This window comes from Oryctolagus cuniculus, chromosome 14 (genome assembly GCF_051225735.1).
Source record: "Oryctolagus cuniculus isolate XC-2025 breed Fujian yellow rabbit chromosome 14, ASM5122573v1, whole genome shotgun sequence".
NCBI classification, from domain to species: domain Eukaryota; kingdom Metazoa; phylum Chordata; class Mammalia; order Lagomorpha; family Leporidae; genus Oryctolagus; species Oryctolagus cuniculus.
The window spans coordinates 50060829-50083209 of record NC_142880.1 but is presented as its reverse complement, the minus strand read 5'-3'; the positions used below and the strand labels follow the sequence as shown (position 1 = coordinate 50083209).

Sequence of the window (22381 nt, the reverse complement as noted above, 5' to 3'; positions counted from 1 at the left end):
AAGATTCAACACCCTTTAGATGTATGAAAAGTATTGCCATTTGGCCAGTGCTGCAGCTCACTAGGCTAATCCTCCGCCTGTGGCGCCAGTACCCTAGGTTCTAGTCCTGGTCGGGGTGCCGGATTCTGTCCCAGTTGCTCCTCTTCCAGTCCAGCTCTCTACTGTGGCCCAGGAGTGCAGTGGAGGATGGCCCAGGTCCTTGGGCCCTGCACCTGCATGGGAGACCAGGAGGAAGCACCTGGCTCCTGGCTTTGGATCAGCAACGCGCTGGCCATAGCGGCCACTTGGTGGGGTGAACCAACGAAAGGAGGACTTTTCTCTCCGTCTGTCTCTTGCACTGTCTAACTCTGCCTGTCAAAGAAAAAAAAAGAAAAGAAAAGTATTGCCATTTGGGTCTTCATAACTATGAACTGCATTTTATTTTAAGGAAATGAATAGAAGACAAAGCAGAAACACATACACATAATCACACATGTACTTACTACAATGTTTATGAATGGATTGGCAGTTCCCATTGAATCATTAAACTTCACTGAATGCGTATAATGCAGATGTAAACAAATTGTAGAATTCTAAGTCGTACAGAAACTGATTACGTATTTTCCATTGAAAATTCATTTTTATATCATGTACACAGTACATATAATCAGAGAAATAGTATATATAAATGTATATCAAATGATTTATATATATTCCTTCTTTTATAAAGATAAATTTACATAACTAAAAGTATTAAACTGAGCAAAGTTATGTCTAGATAAGAATATGGTGATTTTCACTTTCCTTTACCATTCTGCATTTGAATTATTTTTACTTTTGAACAAGGAAACTTTTTAATGTATATTAAATTATCTATCAGTTATTTGATGTCAGAATTAATATTAGAAAAAATCTACACTTTAATCACCCAAAATGCTTGACTCTATTGACAAAGAATAACTTATTTTAAATGTTGCCTATCGATGTAAAATATTGTTTGTGATTATCTTTAAGGCACATATATTATGATGTGATGAACTGCTATAAAAAATGTAACCCTCTCAAGAATTTTGCACTTATCAACTTCTCCGTCCTTAATGTGTTGTACTATGCGAACTAACGGTAAAACTACTGCTCAAACAGTACTTTATACTTTATGTATCTGTGTGGGTTCAAACTGTTGAAATCTTTACTTAGTGTATACTAAGTTGATCTTCTGTATATAAAGATAATTGAAAATTATTCTTGATGAAGAATGGGATGGGAGAGAGATTGGGAGATGGGATGATTGCAGGTAGGATGGAGGTTATGGAGGAAAAACCACTACAATCCAAAAGTTGTACTTTGTAAATTTATATTTATTAAATAAAAGTTGAAAAAAATTAACATTTTTTACCCATTTCTCCTGAAGCTTCAAACTCTGCAAAACTATTTTTGAAATTAAAAAGAAAATATAGAAGATTGAGGAACAAAGGAAAATTGAATTTAGTTAGGATCTTGAAAAGACCTAAACACACATTTGCTTTTTATTCTTAGGTCACTTTGAAAAGAAAATAGGTCTGGTTTTGGCTAAATGAAGATTTTTTTTGTGTGCCTCTACTTGGCATATTGTAAAAACCCACTTAACAATTTTACTCGGATTCCACAATATTGCCACATCTTTTAAGCCGTTGGCAAAATGAATTCAGATTATAAAGTAATTTCTTTTGCATTGAGCTTCCGCCTGCCTCATATATTCAGATAAATCTGAAAGCAAAAGCAATCCATACTGTGTTGAATATCTTTAATAGTACGGTTGAAATTTGTAATTTGAAATTCTTAAGTTCAAAGAACATTTATCAGCAACTTGATTTTATGCTTCAAATTTCTTATGCTTCACAGTAGTGTGTAAGAAAATTAGGGGGAAAAGCCTCCTCCTCTCATTTATAGCAATTTTCCTTATACTTAAGTAAAATACATAGCAACTTTTAAAGAAATATAAAATTGTATACCCTCTTATTTTTGCCCTATTTTTAAATTATTCTATTTAATTGGGTATAAATACTAATGCTTACACTTACACACATTTACTTTAAATTTTTAAATCAATAGAAATGCACAAAATAAAAAAATTATTTTAGTATCATTGATTTTAAGGGTAATATTAATTAACTGAACCTAATCCAGAGTGCTGAGTTTAACAGCAAAGATGTAGCCACACTTCATCTTATATTCAATCTATTTGTGTTTTGAATTTACTAATACTAATGGACTGAAAGTTTACTTGTAAAACGATGTATAGATGATTTGAAATATTTTAAAGGCTCTTTATATATGTAAATATATTTACTATTTTATTGTTTTATTGTATTTGATACAGAGAGAGGCATAGACAGAGAAGGGGAGACAGAGAGAGAAAGAATCTCCCATCCCATGGTTCACTCTCCAAATCCCTGTAATAGTGAAAGCTGTGATAGGCTGAAGCCAGGAGCCAGAAGCTCTATCTAGATATCCCTCATGTGTGGGGGGACCCAAGTGTGATAGCCATCACCTGCTGGTTCCCAGACTGTGTATTAGCAGGAAGCAGGAATCAAGATCAGAGCTGAACTCCAAGCCAGGCATTCAGATGGGCCGCAGGTATCTCAACGGCAGTTTTAACTGCTAAGCTTAAAATCAGTCCCTAAAGCTTTTTGTAGTATGTTGAGATATTAAAAAATTAATAACTGATTCTTAACCAAATTTTTGCAAGAGAGCATTGCTTGTTACCCAATTTTAAGGCATAACCCAAATGATTATGGATACCATTAAAGTTTAACATTTTCCTGTTGATCTGCTGACTGGAATGAACTTTTAAGTATAAAAATGTGGACACTGAAGATAGATATTTGTATCCAAATGAGCAAAATCAGTTTAAGGCATTTGTGATCAGATTCTGAATGAAAAGTAAAGTATATTTTTCCTAAGAACACATGTTATTATATATTTATGTTACTTACATGCATATTTATAAGAATGCATAGTATTATAAAAATTATGTATTTATTTTAATATTTCAAGTAAATATATTACTTTCATATAATTTATAGATATCCAGTACTATGTCTGTTTTCAGTTTTTTCTTAGACTACATTTTGGGCACCACTTACTTATAGAATCACAGCTATAATTTCTCTTCTCTTTGATCCTTTTCTTGTTACTCATGTGTATCTTCCATACTATAATATAGTGAAATATAAATGTGTTGAATTTCAAAAGAAGTAGCTAAGTTTCAATTTTATATTCTTTTTTTTTTTTTTTTTTTTGACAGGCAGAGTGGACAGTGACAGAGAGAGAGACAGAGAGAAAGGTCTTCCTTTGCCGTTGGTTCACCCTCCAATGGCCGCCGCGGCCAGCGCGATGCGGCCGGCGCACCACGCTGATCCGATGGCAGGAGCCAGGAGCCAGGTGCTTTTCCTGGTCTCCCATGGGGTGCAGGGCCCAAGCACCTGGGCCATCCTCCACTGCACTCCCTGGCCACAGCAGAGGGCTGGCCTGGAAGAGGGGCAACCGGGACAGAATCCGGCGCCCCGACCGGGACTAGAACCCGGTGTGCCGGCGCCGCTAGGCGGAAGATTAGCCTAGTGAGCCGCGGCGCCGACCTTCAATTTTATATTCTAAAGAATAATTTTTCTGTGCAGAATGAATTAGAACAAGCCATTGTTCTGTTAATCTGAAAGAATAATCAATAATTATATATCAATCATTTGGTAAGTATTGGATAGTAAATTCAAAGTCAGTGTGTTAAAATGAGATTTTGTACCACACATAACTAAAAACATTTTGATGGACCGGACCTTGTCTTTGCTTTAAAATAAAAAAAGACTCCATGTTTTCTGAGTTCTTTTAATTTTTCTCTCCCTGGATTCAGATAATAGACCACTGTCTTCAGTTCATTTGTAATGCATATGATTATTTATCAGCTAATTTATTTTATACAATAATTATTTAAATTAAATACTTAAGGTTTATACGTACTATTTTATGAAATTTTAACTCATAAGCAGTACAAAAGTATTAAATGTTTAATTAGTTGTTTTTACGCCTATTGATGAACTTGGGGATTGTACTTTTGTATGGATTTTTCTAACACATTAAAAAAATAGGATGGACTGAGAAAAGATGAATAGAATGATGGAAATGTCAACAATCTATTTGATTAAAAGTAGTAGATTAAAACAATCAAAAGGTGGGCGGTAAGGGCCAGCATTGTGTTATAGCCAATTAAGCAGCTGCTGGCACCCCATATGGGTACTGATTCAAGACCTGGCTGCTCTACTTTCAGTCCAGCTTTCTGCTAAAGCTCTTGAGAAAGGAGCCAAAGATGGCCCAAGTACTTGGGCTCCTGCCACCCATGTGGGAGACACAGAGGAAGCTCCTGGCTCCTGGCTTCAGCCTGGCCCAGTCATGGGCATTGCAGCCATTTGGGTAGTGAACCAGTAGATGGAAAATCTCCCTCTCTCTGCCTCTGTCTGCAGCTCTGTCTTTCAAATAAATTAAAAAATCAATTAAAAAAATAAAAAAAGATGAATGGTGGAATGTCTGACATATATAGGGTGTATGTAGGTATCAACAGTGCATGTTTGTCAAACTTCATGTATACTTAAAAGTTGTGTCATCAGGAGTTGGAGGAAGCAAACAGGAAAAAGAAACATTAAGGTTTTAATTGAACATTTCTGAATAAAGCGATTATACATAAAGCATGCTTTTTAATAGCTTACTCTCTCTCTCTCTCTCTCTCTCTGTCTCTCTCTAAAGCTCCATTCTGACTTGGACAAGGGAGAGGGCACTGTTAAATATACCCTCTCAGGAGATGGTGCTGGCACAGTTTTTACCATTGATGAAACCACTGGGGATATTCATGCAATAAGGAGCCTGGATAGAGAAGAAAAACCTTTCTACACCCTTCGTGCTCAGGCTGTGGATATCGAAACCAGGAAGCCTCTGGAGCCTGAATCAGAGTTCATCATCAAAGTTCAGGACATTAATGACAATGAGCCACGGTTTTTGGATGGACCATACGTTGCCAGTGTTCCAGAAATGTCTCCTGTGGGTGAGTAGGCAAATCAAACTTCTCTCAGGTGCCACAAAGCCTCTTCTACCTTTACTTTTTGCAGGCTGATACAAGCACCTTATTCAGAATCCAAAATATTATCCTTCAATTGTAGAAGATGCAAGCATTTTCATTTATTTTGTTTTTCTTTAACTTAATTGGCTTTATTTTCAATTCCGGAATCAAGTAACACTTTATTCCATGAAATAAGTGTTTCAATGAACATTTAAAGAGAAGGACTGAAGAAAGCAGAAACAAAAACAGAAAGTGGATTGGCTATTTCAAAATTACTTTCCTTTTAAGGTGGGACAAAGAGACCAAACAATGGGAAATTAACTCACTGGTTAGCATCAGGTTACTTCAGGTTGTGTTTGTGTGTGTGTGTGTTTATGTGTATTTGTGAAAGGTTAAGGTAGTGGGAACTTCACTCTAATCCCAACTGAAACTGGCTGCTTTAGGTAATTTGGCTGTTATTTCTCTATTCCTGATTTCTCATCAGATAAGCAATTTCATTTCAGTCTGGTGTTATGAAACTTTAGCGTCAAGTGACTCCATTTTGATTTTTAGACTAGTCAGTTGGGGCCAATACAGGATCTTAATTCAAAACAATGGCATCCTAGGATCTTCATTTAACAATATCCATTCCCTTCAAAGAATTGTTCGTCACATTTTTGCACAGGGTTTATAAATAATTTTGGCAGAAGGATTGATTTGATACAAGCTATGCCCCGGAACCAAATGTAGGACTCTGGCTGTTACTAAGAACGTTCTGTACAAGCCTCATTAGGTCTCTCCTCTAGCCCTAGAACTTTCTTTTTTTTTTTTTTCTTTATTTAATTTACTTTTTAAGGAATAAAATTTCATAATTACAACTTTAGGAATATAGTTATTCTTTCCACCATTCCCATCCTCCCATATTCCCTCCTCTCCTCCTCCTCCCTCTCCCTTCCCAGTCCCATTCTCTGTCAAGATTCATTTCAATTAACTTTGTACACAGAAGACCCACTCTATACTAAGATTTCAACAATTTGCACACACATGCACACACCAAAAGAAAAACTGTTTGCCAACTTAGTTTTACAGTTAACTCTCATAATACAACTCATTGAGGACAGAGGTCCTACATGGGGAGTTAGTGCACAGTGACTCCTGTTGTTAATTTAGCAATTAACACTTTTATGTATAATGTCAGTGACCACCCAAGGCTCTTTACGTGAGTAGCTTAGGCTATGGCAGCCTTTTGAGTCCACAAACTCTGTCAGTATTTAGACAAGGCCATAAGCAAAGTGGAAGTTCTCTCCTCCCTTTAGAGAAAAGTACAACCTTTTTTGATGGACACTTCTTTCTGCTGAGGTCACACTCACAGAGATCCTTCATGTAGAACATTTTTTGCCACAGTGTCTTGGCTTTCCAATCCTGAAATGCTCTTATGGGCTTTTCGGCCAGACCAGGAAGCCTTAAGGGTCAGAATGTTACTTAAAGTGATTGTCATTCTATGAGTCTGCTGTGTGGACTGCTTCCCATGTTGAACATTTTCTCCTTTTTAACTCTATTATTATTACCAGACACTTGTTCCTATTTATATGATCACTTGAACACTTAATCCTATCTGTGTGTTCACTTTAATACTTAATATGATCACTTTAACAATTAAGATGGCATTTTTACCACCCAACTTAATATGATATGGAGTCCCATGACAAGTTTTTAAACTGTACCCTTAGAAGTAAGTCTGTAGCAATGTATGCAGAACTATACAGCTATACAGTTACAGACTTCCTAATCACTCTCTTATTCTCTCTCATTTTTTACTGAGACCTATCCTCAGTTGACCTTATACACATGATTAACTCTATGTTAAGTAAAGAGTTCAACAAATAGTATGAAGAAAAAAAATTAAAAAAGAAACCCAGAACTGTTCCTCAAGATGTTTACTGTTGCTTAAATCACAATAGCTAAGATCTGGAATCAACCTAAATGCCTATCAACTGAAGACTAGATAAAGAAATTATTGGATATGTACACTATGGAATACTACACAGTGGTAAAAAAAATAAATCTGGTCATTTGCAAAAAAATGGATGAATCTGAAAAACATCAAACTAAGTGAAATCAGCCAGTCCCAAAGGGACAAATACTATATGTTACCCCCGATCTGTGAGAACTAATAGATTACCTAAAACAAAATCTGTAGAAGAGAAATTGACACTTTGAGAAGGGACAACTTGAGCTGCCCTTGTCTTGACTGTCAAGGAACAATTTCACTTATTTTGCCAATATCTTTTCTGTTGAATTGTTTTTGCTGCTCCATTATAAAGAGCATCACTCGAATATGTTATATTCTTAATTATGTTACAATTGGTAAGGTTATCAGAACTCACAGAATCCCTTTGTACTTTAATGAAAAGTAACAATTTTGTATTGAAATTGATTTCCATTACTCTCCAGATGCCTATACAGTGAAGTCAACCCATGAGTTACCAAATACCAATCAGTAGTTTTTAGTGCAAAGTAGGTTGCTCAAAATACGCATGTCATCTGAAAGAAAAGTGTTCCAAAAAGGGATGCTTGCAGCTGTTTCAGAAACTGATAAAGGTTCTCATAGGGTGATATGATTTCCTTTATGGGTGTAAGTAATGATAGTAGTTATGCCATCAAAACAAGAGGCAAATAACATTGTGTAGTTATTATTGCAATAAATTTGCAATTAGGCTTTAATAGCACCATCATTCTTTAAAAAATTAAACTTGATATGAATCAGACTCATTTAAATATCAGACTAAATTTTTAAAAGTCCTATATTATGAGGCTAATTCAAAAAGTTCATGGAAAATGGAACTTGAAGGCAAATTTATTTTGGTGCAAAAGTTTTTTGAATCCCTGAATAGAGACAGCTTCAAAAACTTTACAGAAATGCATGTCATGAAAAAACTAATCACAATTTTCAAGATTTTTGCCCCAAATTAAATATATATTTTAACTCTGCCTCTCTATGAACCTTTTAAAATACTAACATGTGTAAAATAAGAACTGATAACTTAAGAATGCCAACTTTAATGACAATTTCATATTATAATTTTTATTCCTTGGTGACCACTGTCAATCCCTCAATTTATTTCAAAATAATTTCTACCTCCTATCACATTTGGAATATAAATTTATTCATTGTTCTCAGTTACAACTTGAAATTTGTGTGTGAGCCATTGTTAATATTTCCTAAGTCTGACATGCCTCTGAGGGCCTTTGCTATCCCAACTATCCAAGATATGCAATGAAGACAGCACACACCACCCCGAGGGCAGAAGAAGGTTAGTGGCTGTTAAGAGTTGTCACATGGATTTACTTCAACTGCACTACAAATTGTGGATGTGACCTTATGAGGCATTTAAAGACTATATTCCTTTCTTGACCTGAGAAATTCGCTCAAAGTAGTTCACTGATAGATTTCGGGTTTTAAATCTGTAAAATTATTTTCTCTTTCTGCTACATTTTTTGGTGATATGATTGCTAAAGATTTAGAAGTAAATTTGACAGGAATATCATGCCTTATTAGAAAGTAATCTCAGAAAATGCAGAAGACTGTTTTTTGAAGTATGCTTTGAATTCATTGGGTTCAAGGAAATACTTTGAAAAAAAGTAGGGTGTCCAAAGATAATGCTATTCAGTACCATAAAATACATATGTTTTATTCCAGTGTCTACCTGGTATAAGTTGAAATATGAATGTTATTTTGGGACCCCAGTGACTCTTTATTACCATAACAGCATCTTAAAGTAAACATACATATCCATTTTCTGTATCCAAACATTCTGTCTTATCAAGTACTCAATTAGGTCTTTTCTTGTGGTCATTAGGATGCAGGGAAAGAGCTAGAAAGCTGCAGCCCTTAACTGAGAATTTTTCAGATAGTGCACGAAGAGGGAAATGCTTTTGGAAAATCAGGGGAGAGGTAGGTAAGAGGAAAATCAAATTAGTTCTAGCATTTGGAGTACTGGGGTGGGTTATAATTCACTGTGCTTTCATGAAATATCAGTAAGATCCGTGGGAGAATAAGTATTAAGTATACTGCCATGTTCCATTACTGAAATGCCTCCTTGTTTAAGAGACTCCAGTGAACACTTTAATGCAATTTTAATGTACCCCCTCATTTTTTCTTTTTTAAATAATAGAGAAATATTTCTTTTGAATGAACCATATCACATGCCCTGAATTAGCCCTTGAAATTCTTTGACAATATTTATATAATAGTTTTTCAAATAATGAGTCATAAACATCACTTATGAAATTAATGTTAAAAATAAAATAACCATACTTTTGCCCAGTCCCACAATTCCCCTGATACTTGTAAAAACAAAAACCAGAGACCAGTTAGATTTGTGGTATCTATGGTTTCTGCTTCCCATGACCAACCTACAGCTAATCCACAATTACCATGTATCCGGAACTTACAGGAGTTCAAAATGTTCAATATATATAGAACTTCAAATTGTTCAAGGCAAGTTTACTTTGGTGAAAAAATTGCAATATATGCATAGCTTTTTCACTGGCTTCATTTTCATGACTTTCAGAATGGAAAACCACAATGAATGGATTTCAAAATCTTTTTTTTTTCCCAAATAAGTTTATCATTTTGCTCACTTTGTAAACATTTTGAAGTCCCCTCCTACTTAATGCCTGTTCCTAAAGTACATGAACATTATCCACGAATATATCCTTCTTACCAGAAGTCAACTGTTTACTGCTCTACTAATTTAAGGAAGTAATATTTTTTCGTGATTTTATTTTCCCACACTTAGTCTAGACAAATTTATCACTGTCATTTACTTTATTAAATAACTTTTGGTCAAAATCATATGGAAATTTGAATGGTGTATTGACAATATAGTTATTGTAGCAACAGATTTAATTGCCTAGTTTATATATCCATATTTGAAATATTCTTCAGAAAATAACTTTCCCAATAATTGAGAATACTGCTGTTTCATTTGCAATAGAAAGGAAGAATCAATAAATTTCAAAACGTCTGTAATGAAATTGTTTATTTTGAAATACCAAAAAGGATAAGGAAGTAGTGGAATATTAAAACATATTTTTTTTTGACAGGCAGAGTGGACAGTGAGAGAGAGAGACAGAAAGAAAGGTCTTCCTTTGTCGTTGGTTCACCCTCCAATGGCCGCTGTGGCCGGTGCGCTTCGGCCGGTGCACCTCGCTGATCCAATGGCAGGAGCCAGGTACTTATCCTGGTCTCCTGGTCTCCCATGAGGTGCAGGGCCCAAGGATTTGGGCCATCCTCCACTGCACTCCCGGGCCACAGCAGAGAGCTGGCCTGGAAGAGGGGCAACCAGGACAGAATCCAGTGCCACGACCGGGACTAGAACCCGGTGTGCCAGCGCCGCAAGGCAGAGGATTAGCCTAGTGAGCCGTGTCGCCGGCCAAAACATAATTTATTATGCAAAATCAATTTAGTGATCAAGGATTACACATGTGGAAATATAATGAACAGATAAACTTGCAATGAAAGTTACCTAAAGTGAAAATTCACAAAACATGTATATACAAAGGGAGAATGGTGGTGAGCAAGGTTGGTGGAGATTTTGGAGGAAAATTAATATTTAAAACTTATAACAGTGTGAAATGCAATTAATTCCCAAACATTGGAGAAAATTCTTGTGAATCTATGAATTGTTTAAGAGAAAGGTCACTCTATTACTAACTTCTGCTGTATCCAATGTGCCATGGAAGCAGTATTTAGAGATAAAATGCTTCTACTTTGACCTAAGGAAATTACTTAATGATCCAGATATTCCCCAACTCAACACTACTCCTTGGAGACAAATTTAGACTTTATGAATGTGGTCTTAATTCTTTAAGATCACTAGAGTAACCATGAATTACAGTAATGTGCCCTCTTTAATATCTGATGATTATGCATCAGTGGAGTATGCAGTTTAAGTTACTTTTTCTAGAGTGCTGACAGGTTTAGAGTGTTTAAATCCATATTCATGCTTCTATTAACTTCCTCCACCTGAACGAAGCCATTCTGAGGTAGTTGATTACACTACTTATAACAAGATCCCAATGACATGTTTTAGTAGATGTAAGTTGTGAATTATGATCTACCATTTCCTAAGCAATAATCAGGTGATCTAGCTAAAGATTAGCATTCGTTATTTTATTTAACCATTAAATAACTCAAACAGTTCTATCTACCATTTAATTTTCATGTGAACATTTAATAACTCCTTTGTATAAGAAAGTAGGGCTACTCTCAAGATTTTTAAAACAAATATAATCACAGACAGTTATATTTTTCTAGGATTAGTAGTTATTAAACCATGTTTTAAAAAATAAAGCTTAGCTTTTATTCTCAGATAATCTGTTTAGGAATTTAAATACTTTTTATGTTATATTCCATTGTACGGTTTGGTGGTAGATATCACTGGCTAAACAAATCTGAGATATAGGTATCTCATATCTTTATCTTTTTAAAGAGATTAGTAGAATTTTAAATGAAACAATGTACATCTAAAGAGAAAAATGCTACTGGTTCAGTAAAATCATTTAACACATACTACTGCAATTTCTCTGATGTCTTGCTTTACATGAAGTGTAGGGAGATATGCTACGATGAATTTTGAGTGTGATTTTAAAATATTTTAAAGTATTCAAATATTTTAGATGGTTGTATTTAAATACTCCAACTCTTGGATGAAAATAGTGAAGACCGTGAGTATGTTTAACATGAATTTATTACATAATTATAAGTTAGATGCTTAGGAAAATCTCCACTTTTCACAAAATTATCATAGACAAACTACAAACTAAAAGGCATATTTCTTTATCCCATGAGCCAGTGATGGTGATAAAGAATCCTCAAGCAGTATGGTAGGAACAGTGAAATGTAATTGGTTTCTAAATATGCTCTATAAGCAAAATTAGTGTTACGAGCTTAGGGACAGAATTGTGACTGTTTTCCAAAGATTTAGCTATTTTCCATGTGTATCCAAAGATAGTTTCTAAAATTGAGAAATTAAGACTGATAAATTATGGCAATCTACTCCTTAGACCCCATTCAAGCTTTATTAACTGTCTCAATGTCTTATGTAACAAAAGAGTTAGAAATCACATACTGCATTTAAATGTTGTGTCTCTAGTTTCCTTCAGCCAGGTGTATTTCCTTATCTTTTCTCACTTCTAAGACCCTTATACCTGTGAAGGTTTCTGGTTGGCTGTTTTTTCACCTGTCCCTCCTCTTCCATTTGAGTGGTGTTTCCTCCTATATGAATTAATGATAGACATCTTTCTAAGGAATGTCACAATTGTAATACTGTATTCTTATTATATCACATGAGGGGAAATATGGTTTGATTTTTCTCATTACTTATGTTAATTTTTATTGTTTGATGAAGGCTGTGTATTGATTATTGCTGCATGATAACCTTCACCAAATACTTCACAACAAGCATCCATTCCCTCACCACAGGATATGCATGTGCAGGAATAACCTTCCTGAGTACTGTCGCTCCCCCTCTTCATGGAGGAACGACACTAAGTCCTGCCTAGGCTTCATATCCGAGTCAGGTTTCCTATCCGAGTCACGGCACCATTATGTCGCTCCCCCTCTTCGTGGAGGAACGACACAGGACCCTGCGCTGTTCTTTCGTCTGCTCGGCCCTCCCCGGGTTTGCTGCTGGTTCTTCCCGGGTTGGCTACTATCCCTTCCACCTCCGTGGAAGGGCAGTTCCCCCTGGCCACATTCCCCACTTCCGCAGGGGAGCGGCACACCGCCGGCCGGCTCTCTGGGGGGCTGCACAGGTGTTCCTTCAGATGTTCCCCTTAGATGTTCCTGGTGCATGCCGTCTCTCTCCTCCTTTATAGTCCTCCTCTGCCAATCCCAACTCGGCTGCCCACACGCCGAGTACGCTGTTCTCCAATCAGGAGCAAGTCCTACAGTTTATTGGTTGAACTGGAGGCAGCTGTGCGGAAGCTGTTTACTTCTCTCCCAGCGCCATATTGTGGGAGAGCAGATGCATAGAATAAGTCTTAATTCCAGTAACTCAGTCTAGTCCGGATTGCTCCCCACAAGTACCTCTGGTTCAAGGTCTCTGAGGAGGTGACGGTCAAACTATTGGCTGGAGTGTAGGCTGATCTAAAGGCTTAATCAGGTAGAAGTAGAAATCTACTTCCAAGGCCGGCACCGTGGCTCACTAGGCTAATCCTCCACCTTGCGGCGCCAGCACACCGGGTTCTAGTCCCCGTCGGGGCACCGGATTCTGTCCTGGTTGCCCCTCTTCCAGGCCAGCTCTCTGCTGTGGCCCTGGAGTACGGTGGAGGTCCTTGGGCCCTGCACCCGCATGGGAGACCGGGAGAAGCACCTGGCTCCAGGCTTCAGATCAGGGTGATGCGCTGGCCGCAGCGCGCTGGCCACAGCAGCCGTTGGAGGGTGAACCCACGGCAAAGGAAGACCTTTATTTCTGTCTCTCTCTCTCACTGTCCACTCTGCCTGTCAAAAAAAGAAGAAGAAGAAAAGAAATCTGCTTCCATGTTTATTTGCAGGACTATTGGTAGACCTCAGTCCTTTGCCACGTGGCCCAGGGTGAGCAGGAGGAAAAGCCAGAAAGAGAACTGAAAAGAAATGTGATGACCTATTTGTGACTTGATTTTGAACGCTAGAACCCACCACCTGCACTACACATTAAACGTGAGAAGTCTAATATTTATTCAGAGAATGGGATTGCACAAGAGCTTGACTACAAGGAAGCTGAGGTCACCATTGACTCTTTTACAGCCTGCCTATTCAGCATCTACTCTCTGGCCCCAGTGATTCTGTTTTCTCTCATGCAATATACAGTCAGCCTCTTCCAGGTCCCTCAGTTTTTCATCTCATTATAATATCACCAGAAGTTTGTCATCTAGGAGCTCCTTGAATTTAGTACATTTAGGTCTGTAGGCATGTGATACTACAAATGCCAATTAATTCCCCCATATACACTCAAAATGCATGAGATAATGTCTATAGATTTTTTAAGTGCAAAAAAAGCAAAACATAAAGGAATTATAGTTAAAGGAATTATAGTCCATCACAATTAGCCAATCTAGGTGGTGAATGTGGGATAGGATTTGATTACGTTCAACGCCTGGGAATCATTCTTGATTTCTTCATTCCCCCCTGTAGGCTGTTGGTTCTACCTCGAGTTCTCTTCTCTTCTTGAAATTGAGTGGCATTTGCAATGGGGTTTTTGAATGTAAGAGTCCAGATATTTATGTTATAAGTCAAAGTACTATTCCCTTGAAGTTTACATTCAAATGGGTTATTTTCCCTAGTTGAGCTTTGATTTTTTTTTTACCTGAAAATGAGTAATAATAATACATATCCTCTTTTTTGTTCCAAGTTGCAAGAAAATCTGTATGTACTTTCTGCCACATCCCCTGGAAGAGCGCAGTCACTGAATGAGGAAGAGCCCAGTTAATACTTTGACGATCATTCTCAGGAAACCAGCCAGAGAAAGCCTAAATTGTCCAGCTACTTATCATCGTCCCTTCTCAAAAATAGTCCGTCTCTCTGACACACGAGCTCAATAAGGAGCTCAATATTTACCATTGTCCTTCTATAAACAAAATTTATTTAAAAACCTAAGAGACTTTCTATCCTAATTTGCATCTTCTTTAGTGTAGAAAACTCTTTTAAATTAATGTGTGGAGACAAGCTGTTGATTTGTAAGAAACACCAATTACCAGATTACACTTTTGCCTCACAATCTGCCGAGTGGCTTTAACACATTTGATGAAATTGAGCAAGGCCTGATGGTTCCTCCTGCATCAGCTGTGAAGTGTCCACAGCACACGGCATGACAAAACTATTTTCAGGGCCATAGGATGTTATGACTGTGTGTTCGGGGAGCATTTTATTCCTCTGTTTGATTCCTATGCTTTTATTAGTGATGCAATTGCAAAGGTAATGCTATTGACAGTTTCTGTGTGGCCTTGAGAGAAGTGTATGGATTGTTTCAGTAGCAGCACAATGTGTCCCTGAACATAAACCATGCTGCACTGATAGTTGCTTTAACAGCCACTGATCAGCAATAAATGTTAAAAATTAACAAGAAGTTCTTTTTTTTCCAAACCACCAAATGACTCTAAGCATTAAATATATTTTAGCAGGAGTTGCTTCTTGGCCACGCAGTGGTTCAAAACATTAAACATATTTTCAAAGTATTACTCCTTCCCTAGTCTCCAAGTGGCTGTAAACATTAAATATGTTTTATAAAAACTGCTTTGCCAGCTACTGGCAAGATAGCTATGAACATCATTTTTCTTTAAAGTTGCCTTCCAGCTGCGGAACTGTTTTTCCTTATTTGCTCTCTTCTATTTATATTTTGTACACAAAAGCAGGCAAGAGGCTACCTTGGCCCAATTGTCTCTTGCTTTATGATAAGTGATCACAAGAGAGCAATTGCCCCTATACAAACCGTGCTGGCAATAGGAGTGTGTTGAGGTTCTGTTTCTCATTTTGGGTATTCTATGTTGATGGCAGCTATGTTTTCCAAAATAATTTTTGTTTGTGTTTCAATGTATAGTGTGTTGAGACATAAAGATGAGCATGCATTAAATGTTAGTGTTAAGAAAAATAACTTCAAATACACAGACACCAGAAAACATTCCATGAAGGGAACAGATGTAGAGAAAGGCAAAATGGCTGGACAAATAAATTATTAGGATCTTTAATCCAAGTATAATGAAGGTTATGAAATTTATAACTGGAAGTCAGCGTAACCACAGCATGCTGCTCAGTGACAAAGAAGGATATGTCAATAAAGTTCTGTCCAGGACTTGGCCTAGGGACTATCTTCAATTTTTTTTTTTTTTTTTTGACAGCCAGACAGTGAGAGAGAGAGAGAGAGACAGAGAGAAAGGTCTTCCTTTTTCCATTGGTTCACCCCCCAGAAGTGGCTGGCGTATTGCCCCTATCCGAAGCCAGGAGCCAGGTGCTTCTTCTGGTCTCCCATGCGGGTGCAGGGCCCAAGGACCTGGGCCATCTTGCACTGCACTCCCGGGCCACAGCAGAGAGCTGGACTGGAAGAGGAGCAACCGGGAGAGAACTGGCGCCTTGACCGGGACTAGAACCCGAGGTTCTGGCGCTGCAGGCAGAGGATTAGCCTATTGAGCCGCGTTGCAGGCCGGGACTATCTTCGTTTTAAACAAATTCACAAGGAATATCAAGTGTTACATGAATCAACTATAAAATCAAAAGACTGTATTATCCCAAGTACAGAAAATCATCATCCAGCCAAATAGTGCATTACTCAGAAAGGTTTTGGTATCTGTGTGACCCAACTGTTTTCAAAATTGTGTAACATTGCATCTTTCCAAAATGTTTTAGGAGTCATATTTATTTTCTTGATGACAAAGAGATAGAAACAGAGAGAGACGGAGAAAGATATCCCACCTGCTGGTGCACTCCCCAACTGGCTGAAACACACAGGGCTGGGCCAGGACAAAACCAGGGACCAAGCACTCCATCCAAGTTACCCACATGGGTGGCAGGGGCTCAATAGCTGGGCCAATATCCACAATTTTTTCAGTAAGCTGGATCAGAAGCAGAGCAATCAGGACTGGAACCAGCACTCTGATGTGGAATGCCGGATGCTAGACAACTCTGGCCCTTTACCAAATGTGTTTGTTCAGTAGATTTAATTACTAAGTGTATACCTATATAACAGCAGTTTTTTTAGGTGCTGGTGTTAGATCAAAGAGCAAAATAGACCAAGGTTAACTGCTAGGACATTGAAATATGCTCTGTGGCCTAAATGTATTTATGTGTGGTCATGGCTTTTTCCCACTATGATAGAGTTGGCAACAACCACCATATGGCCCACAAAGACTGAAATATTTACTATCTGTTTTTAGTAAGAATGTGTTTTGACCATTTTTAGTGACTTGAGTATGAGAAAGGAGATTTTTTTAACTTTTATTTAATAAATATAAATTTCCAAAGTACAGCTTATGGATTACAATGGCTTTTTCCCCTCATGACTTCCTTCCCACCTGCAACCCTCCCGTCTCCCTCTCCCGCTCCCTCTCCCATTCCATTCGTATCAAGATTCACTTTCAATTATCTTTATATACAGAAGATCAATTTAGTATATATTAAGTAAAGATTTCAACAGTTTGCACCAACACAGAAACATGAAGTCTAAAATACTGTTTGAGTACTAGTTAAAGCATTAATTCACATTGAACAGCACATTAAGGACAGAGGTCCTACATGAGGTGTAAGTGCACAGTGACTCCTGTTGTTGATTTAATAATTGACACTCTTATTTATGACATCAGTAATCACCCGAGCTCTTGTCATGAGCTGCCAAGGCTATGGAAGCCTCTTGATGGAAGCCACCAGCTCTGATCTTATTTCAACAAGGCCATAGTCAAAGTGGAAGTTCTCTCCTCCCTTCAGAGAAAGGTACCTCCTCCTTTGATGGTGCATTCTTTCCGCTGGGATCTCACTTGCAGAGATCTTTCATTTAGGTGTTTTGTTTTGTTTTGTTTTGTTTTGTTTTGTTTTGTTTTTCTCCAGAGTGTCTTGGCTTTCCATGCCTAAAATACTCTAATACTCTCATGGGCTCTTCAGCCAGATCCGACTGCCTTAAGGGCTGATTCTGAGGCCAGAGTGCTGTTTGGGACATCTGCCATTCTATGAGTCTGCTGTGTATCCGACTTCCCATGCTGGATTGTTCTCTCCCTTTTTTATTTTATCAGTTAGTATTAGCAAACACTAGTCTTGTTTATGTGACCCCTTTGACTGTTAGTCCTATCATTATGATCAATTTTGAACTGTAATTGATCACTTGGACTAGTGAGATGGCATTGGTATATGCTACCTTGATGGGCTTGAATTGGAATCCCCTGGCACGTTTCTAACTCTACCATTTGGGACAAGTCAGCTTGAGCATGTCCCAAATTGTACATCAGGAAGGAGATTACAATAAAGCCAACTTTTTAAATATTTTATTTATTTCTTTATCTATCTACCTACCTGTTTATTTTTCTATTTGAAAGGCCGAGGGCCAAAGAGAGAGAGACGCAAAGAGGAAAATTTCCTATCTGCTAATTCATTCCCCGCAAATAGTTGCAGCAACCAGGGCTGGACTAAGTTGAAGCTAGGAGCCAGGAATCTCTTCCTGTTCTCTCACATGAGCAGCCAGGGTTCCAACACTTGGGCCATCATCTGCTGCCTTAACATGGAGCTGCATTAACAGGGAGCTGGATTATAAGTGGTTTAGCTGGGAATCAAACCATTCCTTTATAAGGGATGCTAGTATTGCAAGCAATAACTTATCCCACTATGCCACAACACAAACCCCTAAAGCCCAAAATTTAAATAGATCTAGGAGGTATCTTCTAGACAATGCATCCTCCAATATAAAAACAGTGCAAAAGAAATTGTAGTACCCACTGGAAAAGGAGGACTAAAAAACAAGCATTGCACCATCACAGTGAAACAGAGATTATATATTCCCATTTAGTCTCTGCTCGGAGGGGTGGTTTGGCTTTGTTAGAATCACCTAAGCACCATTCTGAAATGTCAGGGTTTCATGACAAAATTCTATTATTTATTTATTTGAAAGAGAGTGGTTGAGGGAGAGGCAGGCAGAAATCTTTCATCTGCTGATTCACTCCCCAGATTATTGCCACAGCCAGAGCTAGGCCAGACCAAAGTCAGGAAACAGGAAGTTCATCTTTGTCTCTCACGTTAGCAGCAGGGACCAAGCACTTAAACTACCCTTGGTACCTCCCAGGAAAATTAGCAGGAAGCTGAATGTGAAGTGGAGGCAGGATTTGAATTTACCCAGAATACTTTGGGATGCAGGTGTCCTGAGCAGTGGCTTAGCCTCACTTCACCACAATGCCCACCAATTCTCACAATTATAAATCATTGTTTTAAAATTATGACAAAGGGGCCAGCACTGTGGCGTGGCAGGTCAAGCTGCCATCTACAGTGTAGGCATCCAAAATGGGCTCTGGTTCAAGTACCAGCTGTTGCTCTTCTGATCCATCTCCCTGGCCTGAGAAAGCAGCAGAGGATGGCACAACTGCATGGGTCCTGCTCCCATGTGGGAGACTCAGAAGAAGCTCCTGGCTCCTGACCTCTGATTGGCTCGGCTTTGGCCATTGCAGCCATTTTGGGAGTAAACTAGCAGATGGAAAATCACTCTCTCTGCCTCTACCCACGTCTCTCTGTAATTCTAACTTTCAAATAGGTGAATAAATAAATCTTTACAAATATTAAGACAAAAATCTTAACACTTTAACTGCGAACTTTGAGAGAGGACAACGTACTGTTTGGACTGTCCCTTCCTCATCTGCTATCTCAGGACTCATAAGTTGGTTGTTGCCTTGAAACAAAAGGAAACTGGAAAAAAATAGAAAATTAATGAAAGCACATTTAAAAAAATAACTATCATTTATATTAATAATTACTACCAAATAAGTATTACATGAGAGTTCATCAGAAAGTTAGATTAGGGTGAAGTTCTCAAGGATGATACTATTCTCATTTATGATGAAGAAACTGAAAATTGAAAATAAAAAAATAGAAGCTACAGTTTTACAAATAATGAACAAAAATGAATATCAAATACATGGTGAAAATTGTTTAATTGGCAAAGACACTAGAAGAAAAAGGAACATGTCAATTAAACTGTCAACCATGCTAAATTTGCCTCTGAGAAAAACATAGTAACAGGATAATTTTATGAAATGCTTTGATGGCAAGAAAATGGCAAAATATGATTAGCTGCTGCATAATTCAAAGGAAATAAGGTAATTGGTCATAGCCTGAACATTCTATGGTCTTTGTTTTATGCATTTTTCTTCTCTTTTTGTCTATATTTAATCAAGTATATGCTATTTGACAGTAAAATGATTCATAGTAAAAACACTGTTATCACCAGAATTTAGTATAAACTTCATTATAAGGTTAGAAAACACATTTTCACTTTACACAAACTTTTCAAAGTATATAATTACCATTAGTGAAAGAATTTATCATCTTCATAGAAATATTTTTTCAAAACCAACATTAATTTTCTAGCTAAAGGCCAGAATTAGAAGCAACTCTCTCAGATGCTTATCTTCTATTTCTATTGTCAAATGAATTATCTTAATATTCAAATTGAGGTGTCTCTATTTCTTATTCACATTGTTACATAATGTTGCTTGTCAGAATGAGTTCAGAAGATTACAAGGTCATTTCTACCTGTATTCCTATTTCTATGTTTAGAAAAATAATGTTATATATACATAAATTAACAGTTCTAAACATTGGAAATATAAAGGTAGCTATGAGGATTTCATTTTCTAATAGGTTTCATCTTTGTACAAATGATTGCTTAAATATAAGCACAAGAAAAGAATCACACTTTGATTTCAGACTCCCTGTCCCAAAACTATGAGAAAATATATTCTTGTTAATTAAACCACCAGCTTGTGTTATTCTGTTATGGTAGCTGCCACAAACTTTCTCAGCTGTGTAGTCTAATGAATTTTTTAATCATTGACATGTTTGTGGTAAAAGCTACAACATTGCTATTTGTACAGTATTTGCTTATGAGTTATTTTCTTTGTTCACATGAAGTCATAAATAACTTTCTTTACTTTTCTAATCCTACCTTAAGTAGATATTTGTAATTATTTCATTTTAAGTAAACTAGTGACTTTTTAAATTTGTGTACCTATTGTTGTTTGAAGTTCTTGAATATCTGTATTGGAATTATTATTCAAATTGACAATTATTTTTTCAATTATAATTTCCCCAATTCTTTGACTCTTATCCTTCTGGGACTTCATTTTGTATCACCTGAATTGTAACAGATACCCACCACATAGTCACAAAGAACACACTGCATACCCTAATCTATAACATGATGGAAGCAAGCTCAACTTAATGAGAGACTTACTGAAGTCAAACAGCTGTAAGTTCCTTTTTTTCCTACATTAAGAATATTATTATTTGGTAAATATCAGCAGAAGGAAAAGTTCTAAAATGATTTTACTGGACCACAAATTTGTTTCAGCTGAGGGATAGGAGAGTATTAGGGTAAGTTTTCTTTTTGGAAGCTTAGCAGTTAAGTAGTATTTGTCACTGAAAATATAATAATATTGTTTTAATAATAGCAATAAAAAGAGATGCCATTAGTAAGGACGAAAGAAAAAAAATTACAAACAACTAAACTCTAGAATCATTTGAATAAATGTAAGTTGATTCTGTCTAACTTCCTTCCTTCAGGAACTTTTTCTCCTGTTGCTTGGATTTAGATTTGAACTGGGCACTTTGAGTTCACCTCATACTATCTTCATCCATATGATCACTCCTAAAAATCATATAAGAAGCATGTTTCTAGTACCAACATCTTCGAACTACGCCTCCTATACTTGGCATAGCCCAACATACTCATCCAAGAGTTCACTCCCCAAAGTCTTATGTTAATTATATAAAGAAGATGAAATCTATTTTTTTTCATTTTCAATTATCTTTATATACAGATCAATTTAGTATATATTAAGTAAAGATTTCAACAGTTTGCACCCACACAGAAACATAAAGTGTAAAATACTGTTTCCATACTAATTATAGCATTAATTCACATTGAACAGCACATTAAGGACAGAGGTCCTACATGAGGAGTAAGTGCACAGTGTCTCCTGTTGTTGACTTAACAAATTGACACTCTAGTTTATGGCGTCAGTAATCTCCCTAGGCTCTTGTCATGAGTTGCCAAGGCCATGGAAGCCTTTTGAATTTGTGGATATCGATCTTATCTAGACAAGGTCATAGTCAAAGTGGAAGTTCTCTCCTCCCTTCAGAGAAAGGTACCTCCTTCTTTGATGGCCTGTTCTTTCCACTGGGATCTCACTCACAGAGATCTTTCATTTAGGTTTGTTTTTTTGTGTGTCTGTGTCTGTGTGGTGGTTTTGTTTTTTTTTTTGTTTGTTTTTTTTTGTTTTTTTTTTTTTTTTGCCAGAGTGTCTTGGCTTTCCATGCCTGAAATACTCTCATGGGCTCTTCAGCCAGATACAACTGCCTTAAAGGCTGATTCTGAGGCCAGAGTGCTGTTTGGGACATCTGCCATTCTATGAGTCTGCTGTGTATCCCACTTCCCATGTTGGATCGTTCTCTCCCTTTTTAATTCTATCAGTTAGTATTAGCAGGCACTAGACTTGTTTATGTGATCCCTTTGACTCTTAGACCTATCATTATGATCAATTGTGAACTGCAGTTGATCACTTGGACTAGTGAGATGGCATTGGTGTATGCTATCTTGATGGGCTTGAATT

General features: G+C 37.1%; 1 protein-coding gene across 1 annotated transcript in view; it reads left to right on the top strand.

Moving 5' to 3' along the window:
• Positions 1 to 22381, top strand: part of CDH12 (cadherin 12) — a 486656-nt gene that overhangs the window by 264574 nt on the left and 199701 nt on the right. Inside the window, exon 3 of the mRNA XM_017344661.4 lies at positions 4753 to 5047. Within this exon, the coding sequence (XP_017200150.1) occupies positions 4753 to 5047 (295 nt within the window). The remainder of the gene's footprint in view (positions 1 to 4752; positions 5048 to 22381) is intronic.